General features: G+C 33.7%; 1 protein-coding gene across 1 annotated transcript; it reads right to left on the reverse strand.

Moving 5' to 3' along the window:
• Window positions 1–2,726: 2,726 nt before the first annotated feature.
• On the reverse strand, window positions 2,727–10,632 carry LOC120080445 (T-complex protein 1 subunit zeta 1). The gene is made up of 15 exons (XM_039035101.2): window positions 10,217–10,632; window positions 10,059–10,122; window positions 9,635–9,770; window positions 9,024–9,175; window positions 8,882–8,929; window positions 8,501–8,593; window positions 6,124–6,230; window positions 5,739–5,853; window positions 5,572–5,658; window positions 4,556–4,760; window positions 4,370–4,464; window positions 3,745–3,813; window positions 3,551–3,658; window positions 3,322–3,440; window positions 2,727–3,134 (listed from the first exon to the last, which is right to left on the reverse strand). Exons 1-15 carry the CDS (start codon window positions 10,348–10,350, stop codon window positions 3,059–3,061), a joined length of 1,608 nt encoding a protein of 535 aa, XP_038891029.1. The 5' UTR covers window positions 10,351–10,632; the 3' UTR covers window positions 2,727–3,058.
• Between the last annotated feature and the right edge of the window lie 498 nt (window positions 10,633–11,130).

An 11,130-nucleotide genomic window follows, 5' to 3' on the forward strand; every position in this document is an offset into this window, starting at 1 on the left:
TTTGACCATCTGTTTTTCTAGTTTAAATTTCCATTCTCATTTTCAACATATTAATGTATTAACAAAAATCTTGAAATATATCGTTCACTATTGTGATTTAGAAACAAAGTTCTCATTATATACATATATATTTTAGATTAAAATTTTTCAAATAAAAATAGAAAATACTCATAGGAAAAGAGCACTACATTTCCGAAGATGGAGGATCAACCTCTTACCATAAAAAAGTGCATGCAAATTACCCAATTGTCCAATACTAAATTCACCTTCAGCTATTATTTATTATTTTTCATTCACCATCAAACTTCAAAAACATTGTCCATCTAACTTCATGTTTTTCCTTTTAAATATCTAATTCAACCGAACTAGCAATTATAATTTTAAATTTACTTTAAAATTTCAAACAAGATACATGAGACATCGAGTGTAAAATGAAAATGGAATCGTGAAGACCGGTGAAAAAGAAGGGTGGGTTGAAAATTTCTAAAATGGAATGAGTTTGGTATTATAAATCCGGTCCAAATCGCTCAATCCAAATATGAATTTTGGATTACATTTCATTCCAAATTCATCCCCTTCTAGCAAAACAAACAGACCCTAGTGTTTGTTTCAAGGGTTGAGATTGTATGGGTTACATCTTTTCCATGGGTACTATTCAAATCGGTTACCCCACTTTTTTTTTCTTTCTATTTTATCTAGGAAGTACGTCGGCCAACCTCCGGACACCACTTTTGGTGACCACCGCGGCCAACTTCGACTACCTCCCTCCGACGACCGTCGCCGGCCAATTCCGACTACAATCCTTCGACGACTATCGCGGGGCAACTCCAGCAACCACCTTAGACGAATGTCGTCGGCCAACTTCGGCACCACTTCCGTTGACCGCCACCGACCAACTTTGGCCGCCACCTTTAGCAACCATCATTAGCCAACTCTGGTCACCACCTCCTGCGACCATCATCAGCCAACTCTGGCTGCCACCTCGACGATCGCTATCGGTCAACTCTGGCCACCACCTTGGTGACTATCGTCGGCCAACCTCTAGTCGCCATTGGCCAACTCTGACCACCATCAACCAACCTCTGGCAACCCCCTTTCTCCCCACACTAACAAAATTCCGGCCACCAACTCTGTTGGCCACCCTCCGACTGCCACCTCCGACGACTACCATCAACCAACCTTGAAAAACATTAATAAAAATACTCTTAGTATGTAACAAACTAAACAAATTTGTATATAAAAGCACTTTTAAGAAAGAATTGCAATACATTATGTTTTTTTTTTTATTTTAATGGGTTTTTATCGAAAGTGTTTAATTAAAAATGAATTTTTAAAAGATATTTTTTTCTAAGTCATTCCAAACACGCTAATAAAGTGTAATTGTATAGTTATATTTATTTAGATTATATGTGTAGAACTATATATGTTTGAAAACTCTAATTTAATTTAATAATATTTTAATTTTTTTTGTTGGTCAATTTAACTAGCTCGAAAATTTAAAATCATTTTCTAAACGTAAAGATTTAAAATGTTTAAAACAATTTAGCGACAAATAAAAACTAAACCTCAAAATTTATGATTTTTTATTTCTCAAATGTAATTTGGTAAGAAAAAAAAAATATAGTTTTTCAATCATTGAATTTAATATTAAAATAGTAGTTTATTTTAATTTTAAATCGAATTATTATGGTAAAAAAATTTATCATTTTCAAATTAGTTAAAGTGACAAAAGTCTACGAAATTTTATTTCAAAATCTAGTAAGATTAAAATATCAAATTATTAAAACTAATTAAACAAAATTATAATTTTAGTCAAAATCTCTATTTCAAATTTTTTTTTAAAAAAAATATTCTTCTAAATTTTTTAGCTTATTTTAAACTTAACTATATTAAACTAATCTAGGAAAGAATGTTGGATTAAATTTTTTAGCTTATTTTAAACTTAACTATATTAAAAAAATATTCTTCTAAATTCTAAATTTAAACTAATCTAAAGTCTAACCAATAAAAACAATAGGAAAGAATGTTGGATTAAAAACTGTGAGAAGGTAATGAATTTGATATTACAAATCAAGTTCAAAATGCTATTAAAATAGAGGAATCAGAGGTAATATCATATGTCTAGTCTAAAATCTAATCCAAACATGGATTTTAGATTACACTACATTACACACTTAATCCATTATCAACCTCAAATAACCCCTAAAAGAATTGGGAATCGTTCAACAAAATGAAAACATTCAAATGATAGTAAGATGTGTTTTCCACTCAAAGTTCAACAGAGAAGATATTATGTATCTCCACTCGTTAATACATCCATAAGTTCATAACAATGGAAGAAATATTGAAACTTTGCCAACATAAACATAACTCAACTGACATAGTACACGTACTACCAACTTCGAGATCAGAAGTTCGATTTTTCCACCCCACTTTAATTACAATACTTTTGCATATATATATATATATATATATATATATATATATTTATTTATTTATTGAGGTTTCCATGATTTTTTAAGTAAAGACCTGCATGATAATATACATATTAACAAATGACATTCGAAAACATTGACACGAGTAGGTGAGAACGACGGTAAAGCTAGTATTTTTATTTTATTTTGAGAGAGAGAGATCTGTGATTAACTATCTTACACAAAGATGGGATTCCACTTCAAGTAAATTGTAGAAAATAAAATCTGTGAGAGCCAACAGGAAAAAAGCTGTGAACTCAAAAGTACTATGCATAATTCCAAAAAAAATTGCACAAAACTCTCCACAGAACTTCACTCAAACCACCATGTAAACAAAAATAACGGTAAGAGACAACTGCCTAATAGTTAATAGATACCTCCAAAATAAAGAGGGGAAGGGGGGTTCCTCTACTATTTTTTTTTCTTTTTCCATTTTTGAGAAAAAAAAAAGATATAGAAAGTTCTACAGTGATGGAAACAAATACTTCTCAACAACCCAAACAGTGTAGGCTTATACAAGAAAGTAGCTCAAAACTCACTCTAGCCGATCAAAAAACCGGCTAAGAATTACATGTCAACCCTGCCTAAGTAGGTTTCCGCATATTGCGGCCAGCACGAATTACCTCGTCCACCAATAGCAACTGAGACGCAATTACAGGCCTGCAAAAAGTTAAAGAGTAACCATAAGAATATGGTCATTTAATAGCAAAGACCAGAAAGTTATAAGTATGACAATTTCTATAGGACATTTGTTGACGATCAGAAGCGTGAGAAGAACTTTTGCAAGAACAGGGGAAAGGGGTTAGTTAAATGAGGATGTAAAAAGGGTGGGAATCGAGCCATGTACCCAGAATTGATAATTTGGCGTTTCACTGAGTAGTTGTCAAAGATACCCTCCATTTGGGGATCAATTGGTTCTCCCGTATGCTGGTTTAGCCCTACAATATTGCCCCGGTCATGCGCCCCCTGATTTTAAATGGGAAGAATGAGTTCAGAATAATTGCAACTGCCTCTTATGAAGGAGGGAAATCGTAAAATTATAAGACAAAGCAGAGTGGGAGTCTAAGGGACTATACCTTAAGAGCAATAAGCACATCCTGTGTGTCGAGCCCAGAGTTCTCAGCAAGTGTCTTGGGAACCACAAGAAGGGCATCAGCAAAAGCTTCAACGCCAAGTTGAGCACGCTATAATAAAGGTTGAGAAGGTCAATATGATTAGGTAAATGAGACGTACGCAAAAGGATACCGGAGAATACTTCTAGGGAACTTACTCCTTGAACTGTTTTGTTCACTTCATTTATCAGATATTGTCTGGCAGCAACTTCGAAGGATCCAGCACCCTGAAAATTACAACAGTCATTTCTTAAGACTAATCTCAAACATTGGCAGCCAAATTTAGCTAGACAATCTCAGCCAATGGTCTACAGACGCTATTTCCTAAGCTTCAAGCATTACACAAACTTGGTTCCTCTCTTTCAATCACAGGGATAAGAGCAAAACAAATTGTAACCCAATATATCGTAATTGAGGCTGCACGGCTACAATTGAGGAAGAGAAGAAAAAGATTATTAAAAAAATAAAAAAAAATAAATAAAATTATTAATTATTAATATTAAAAAAATCCATTTTGTGAATTAAGAAATAATGTGAATAGCCAAACGTGGGAATAAGAATGCCAAATGCTCAACACGTTAGCTGCAGACATAATTTATTGTCTCCATTAACTTTGCATTCAGGATGCTCGTTGCTCTGGGTCATCATTTTCTGACATTTTAGTTAAATGATGCACCATTACATCTCAAATTATAGCAGAGAAATAATTCTACTTGATACAAGAGACATTAATTCTTATTCAGCTGCATGTCTGATTACAGCCGGAAAATATAAGAAGCTTACCATGACAACGGATTCATCTTCAATGGTGTTTTTAACAGCTCTAAGACCATCACGGACAGCATCCTTAATTTGAGCAATCGTGTGGTCATTAGGTCCTGCACCATCAGGGATACCCAATGAGAAAAAGAAAATATGATTGATTAAAAAGATTGTACATGAATGAGGATTGAAGTTTCAATGAGGTACCCTTGATCAAGATTGTACATGAATGAGGATTTTTCACATTTTCCACAAATGTGTACTTCTCTTCCCCAAGAACATGTTCATAGACCAGTCCGGCCCATCCAAGGCAATCAGGAGTAAGATTTTCAACAGAATTTACAGCCTCTCCACCACAGGCCAAAACCAACCTTTCCATGTTTCTTCTCTTGGCTCTACGAAGGGCAATGATCTACATGGCAATATGTATGAAACAAATTGATATAAATTGACAAATAAATGATGATTGAGCTAAGATTTCATGCTCCATCACTCGAAACATATAGATCTTGATGTTTATTAAGCATAAAACTTTTGTAATACATTGAATGGAATAACATATACATTACATCGCAATATGTTTTTTTCTTCATAAGGTGTATTAGAAAAGAACCTGCAACATGTTATTCCTAGTTACTTAGGACAGACGATGGGAAGATAAAGAAACATTCATAAAAATGTATGACTAGTTAAGAACTCATCAAATGCTAAAAAAATAACATAACTATAATTGAAAACTTATCGCTTCTAGATACATTTTTCAATACTTATTGGACTATCAGCTTTTAAAGAAAAAACATATTGCGATACATTGGTGGATTTGGTTAGAACGATGGACAGAGATTTTTTTACAATACTATTTAAGCTCATTAGTTATGGTGATGATATTAGCTTTAAGGTTTTGTCAGTCGTTCAACTTTGCAAAAATAAGTCTTTTCATGACGAGGCTTAAACATCATTTGTAAACCTAACTGAGTTTGCTCAGCTATACACTGATGGATCTGGTCATAACGATGGACAATTGTTTTTAATAACAAAACTTTTTAAGCTCATTAGTTATGGTGATGATATCAGCTTTAAGGTTTAGTCAGTCTTACAAGTTTGCTAAAGTAAGTCTTTTCATGATGAGGCTTAAAGCCTTAAACAACGTTTGTAAACCGAAAGTCATGATAAAGGGAAGAAAGGAAAAAAAATGAGTACAATTTCAAGAAATATGGCCTTACCCCTGCCCTTGCAAGCAGATCCAAAGATGGGGGATCAATTCCTTTTTGATTTATGACAACAAAGTTCTTATCATTGCCTGCACAAACCTGCAAATGACGAGAATATAATACAATTACGAAATACAGATGGTATTAATAACTAACATGCACAACCTTACCACTCTTACCTTATTTTTCAATTCAATGATTTTCTTAACTCTTTCATCAACCTGACGCCTTTCAGCAGCAACCATTGCTTCCCTCTGTTCCGCATTAGAGTAGAAAAATCCAGCATTTATTTCACTGAGAGAAAAGCCATCAAATTTTAAATGTTCACAATACATTGAAATGATATATGGCTATAAAAGAATATGATCCACATTTCATAATCAAGATAACTAGTTTAATTCAACACATTAATTCCATATTACATCAAGATGGGGTAGCAATATACATGCATGCATTGATTCTACATTTAGGAAAGCACAACCAACACAACCTAGATTTAACATTACAAGTAACATACTTATCCATCCATGTAGATATTAAAATCGAAGAGAGCCTGATCAATACCTTTTGTCGTATTCCAGAGACACATTGCTGGTTAAGATATAACAATTTTCTGCTCTCCGTTTCATATCGGGATGTCTAGAACCATGATCAAGAACAAGACCTTCAACCTAGTGATTGACAATTAAAGATTTCAGAAACAATGAAGTGTATAAAAAATGAATGAAAGAAGAAAAAATAAGTCAGAGAATGTACTAGAAAACAATTACAATAAGATGAGAAATCTACCCACTCTGCCAAGCAAATGAGATTAGGAAAAGGAGGAGGAGGAGAGAGAGAGAGAGAGAGAGAGAGAAGCTCTTGATAACATGAATCAACTGAATAATTGCAGAATTCTCCAACCAAAAAACCCTACCGACGAGCATTAAGGAAATTAAGGCAAAAGCAATCTCCACAATTTTTTTATAAGAAATTGTTTTCATTGATTAAATGAAATATCCAAGAATATCCAAAGTTACAATTAGGGCCTATTTTATAGGGAATACAAAAGAGGTTTCCACGTTTCCATTAAAATTAACAGATACGTGGAAAAGAAAAAATATCTGGTAATGAACCACCCTTAAAGGAAAAAAAAAAATTGAAAGAATAACAAAGCATCCATACAAAATAAGCCCACAAAAATATACATGGTAAAGAAAAAAATGTTCTTTCCTTCAGAAGTTAGATGTTCTTTAGACAAGGATAGTTTTACCAAATTACAAATGATCGTATCACGGGAGAAGAGAGGGGGAAAAAGAAAATAGAAGGAAATGCACAACTTCGTTAGAGAAAGAGAGACATACTAAAGAATATAATGGAAAGAAAACTGGGATGAAACTAAGTGTGCAGACCTTTTTCATTTGACAAATACAATTTCATACATAGAATGAAATTATTCTTTAAAACCAAAAAAAAAACCACCCAGAATACCAAAATGAAAAATAAAAAATAAAAACCATTAAATGACTAATGAACAGAACTATGAGCATTCTCAGAAATGGAACGTTCATTGCATGTACATTGGATCACAATAGAGCACTCTACTACATATCAACCATTAAGCAACAAAGCAACGACACAGAGGGAGCAAAGCAAAATCAAACTGTTTTTTCCCCATAAAATTACGCACTTATTAATTTTCCGTCACAGACTGAATATATTAGCACTTGTTTAAATGTAAAGCAACTTTAAACATATCACAGGTAGCACTAACAGCAAGTCAACAACAAGCAAGAAAACAATATCCAAACTGATCATGTTCTTAAAACCAAACCTCTCGATAGAATTTTAGAAGGAAAGAGGAGAGATGTAAATAAGATCCTAAACTTCTTCATTACTAAGTTGAAATTCTCTAGCTCAGTGTTTTTAAATGCCCAAGGCACAAGGCACACAAAAAGGCACTGACTTTTTTTGTGAGGCACACTATATATAAAAATATTACATTAAAAAGAGAAAGTATAATTGAAGTGGAAATATGGAGGAAAAAAAAAAACCCAAACACAAGAAATTTTGTATTTAGATTTGGAAAACTTGATTCTTTTAATTAATAAGAAGGAAAATTCTTAATTATTACTATTTTTTAAAAATAATTGAAGCGCTCCAAGGCACAGGGCTTTGATCCTTGGGGCTTCACAAAAGGCACGTGCTTGAGGCGTGTTATTTTGTGAGCCTCACTTTTCCAAGGCGAGGAGCCAGACCTGCATCTTGAGCCTAGGCACGCACCCGAGAGGGCTTTTTAAAACACTGCTCTAGCTAAACAATGATGTAATTACTCTTTTTTTATTATTGCCAAATGGAGATCACACCTGCTATCTCTTTTGGATTATTGGATTGCAAAGATATTTTATCATTTGGCATCCTTATTCTTGTATAAAATATTTTTCATCCTGAAGTAGTAGTTTTTCTTTCTTTGGGCAAATTGAAAAACCACGTTTGAAGTATGGTGATAGTTGCAATTATACCATCAAACTTTTAATTATAAAAATTGGGCCCCTAAACTTTTATAAGTGTTATAATTGGACCCTCAAGCTCATAATAGTGGTAGAAATTGAACCCAAAAATGATAAAAATTGAACTCTTAAACTTGTACAACTACAAATGTTGCAATTTATACAATTATGTAAGTTTGAATGAAGAATTTCATCCAATTTTAACATTTATATAATTTTGAGAGTCCAATTTTTAAAATTGAAAGTTTAAGGGTATAATTGCAACTACCACCATACTTTTGGGTGATTTTTGCAGCTTGCCTTTTTTTAAAAAAAAAAACAACTTTCATTGAGAAAAAAAATAAAAAAAATATAAAGGCATATAAAAAACCAGCCCACAAAAAAAGGAAGCTCCCACTAGAAGAAGGAAATCTAACTATGCAAAAGAAGTTGTCAAAATTTCTTAAACATACCAAGCGAGTGTCAACATCGAACTTATGACGCATGTGCATGGTTTCCACCATAAACAAATCAATGGCTTCTTCTGGTTTACGTATACAGAGCACCTGTAATATCTCAAACACGTCCCATCAGCAAAAGAAGGTATAGGAAATTGTTAATTGTAATATGACAAAAAGTCTATGTCATATGATCATAATTTATATAAAATTAGAACTTTCAATCTGAGCTCAGTAAAAGTCTGTGTCATATGATCATAATTTGTATAAAATTAAAACTTTCAATCTGAGCTCAGTAAAAGTCTATGTCATATGATCATAATTTATATAAGATTAGAACTTTCAATCTGAGCTCGGAGCATACATGTTTGTGTTCACTGCTAGATTAATACTCACCGCATTAACAACTATATCAGTCAACTTATCTGCCAATGCTTCATACAGCTGTACAAAAGATTTAACCATTAGAAAGATGTGATACAGCTAAAGTTTCAACACAAATTACTCATAAGAAGATAAGAGATCTAGGTCAAATAACCTTCGTTCTTAATGTCGTTCTTGCAACCATTTTCAGAATTTCTTGGTCTGGCTCATCACCAACCACAATAGGAGTCTTAAATTTTTCAAGAAATTGAAGAGTTGCTCTTTTGGCAATCTCAAAACCATCAACCAGGACACGTGGATGCATGCCTGGATCAATGAATAAATCCCATCAGAAAAAGAAAAAAAAAATACCAACAATACACACAACCATGGGAGAATATCAACCAATCCTGTATCAGATTTTTCTAAAAGATGTTAAAGAAGCCTAATTCCCGATATTAAGAGGTTTCTGCTTAAAAAGTACATGATAAAGAGATATGTCATAGAATCTTAAGATGACTAATTCTCATCGATAATTTTGAGATGACGAGTCCATTTTAAATATAAGGGAGACTTTCAGCTATTTATGCTATACAAACTTCTCTAACAACAATGTGTTTCCAGCTAAATTTTTCACCACACAGAGCTCTGTATTGAGGTTCACTACTGTAACTCCATCATTCACGCAACTATTCCAGAAGTACCAAGATATGTTCCCACGGAGAACATTGACGTTCTACAGCTCATAATCGCAAAGAGCGGTATCACTAAGAGTAAAGTACCAACCTTCATCAATGTATCGTTCTGACTGTTTCATAAGCTCGCCTATAAAAATCACGGTAGAAGTAGTGCCATCTCCACTCGTGTCGTCCTGCGCAACAGCTGTTCGTGCAATCATAATTGCTGTGGGATTTTGAATTTGCTGCAACCAATTGAAACAAATATGGATAGCACATTTAATGGTCTCCCTTTAAATAAGCCTCTTTTTAGTTGAATGGTTGTGAAAATTTTCCAATGGTTCTTTTTTTATGGGCGTGTCAGAAAATGAGCGTAAATATGAACAAACCAACAATTAAGGCGGTATTTCTCCTTTGTAAAACCCTGACGGAGAAAAAAGTTATAACATGTCCGATTGAAGAAGCACGCGAAAAAAAAAACTACAGAGATGAGAGATCTAAGATAAACGTAGGGTTTAGGGCAGAGAGCCGACCATTTCTTTGAGCAAAGTGTTGCCATCTTTGGTGAGCTTGATATCTCCGGCACCACCCACAAGCCTGATCGGATAGAAACGGAAGTAAGTAAGGGAGAAGGGAAAATGGAAGCAGATTTCTAAAGCGAAAATGACGAAGATCGAAAATAACATCATACATTTTGATGGTTCCTTTAGGACCGAGATTGCTCTTGAGGACGTCTTGAAGGCCCTTGGCGGCGTTGATATTCATGTGCAGAGCGGCGGATTTGTTGAGAACCTCCGCATTTGGATTGAGTACTCTCAGCGACATCTTTCTGGTAGCTTCGTGTCGAGTTCAGTGAAGAAGGAGAAGCAAAGAACAGAGTGAAGTGGAAATGGTTTACGAGGGAAGTAATAAACTACGGCGGGCAACTGGTGAGAGAGGGTTTTAGGGCACTGAATAGACGAAAAATTATTCGGGTATATAAATTCGAATTTAGTTTGAGATTCAACTTTGAAGACTATTTTTCCAAACCAAGAAAATCGAAGGCTATTTTTTCATTCTCCATAAGTATGTGATTTAAATTTCCTTATCCTAAAACAAAAGGAAGGTAAACAAGGGTCGACGGCAGGTGCAATACATAGTTGGAGCATGCATTAATGTTTAAAATTATATTGATTCTAAATGTGGTCTTTTATTTTTAAGATTTGTGTTCTTTTATGATATGTGGGAAAATCAAACATTTGAATTCGATATTAATAATACGAGCACTATCTCAGTTGAGCTATGCTCGTTTTTGAAATTTTTTTGTTGATAGATCATTAAACTTTCGACTTTGTACCTGATTTGAGGTTTAAAGGTATCTGATACCTCTTTTCAATTTAACGTCGTGCGATTGTTGAACTTTCATCTTTTTACTCAATTGACATCTTCCAAAATTAGATGCATGAGTTAGGGTTTAGTTTTGTGATACATACAAATTCAATGGTGTGTACATAGTAAACCATTTAGTTGTAAAGCATGTTAGTTGTCATGGGTGGACTCGAGAGAGCTTATAGACTATGAATGATAATAATAACTCGTGCTCAATTAGGTTAAAAACTCACAGAA

This window comes from Benincasa hispida, chromosome 6 (assembly GCF_027475165.1).
Source record: "Benincasa hispida cultivar pf3 chromosome 6, pf3_genome.v1.1, whole genome shotgun sequence".
NCBI lineage: Eukaryota > Viridiplantae > Streptophyta > Magnoliopsida > Cucurbitales > Cucurbitaceae > Benincasa > Benincasa hispida.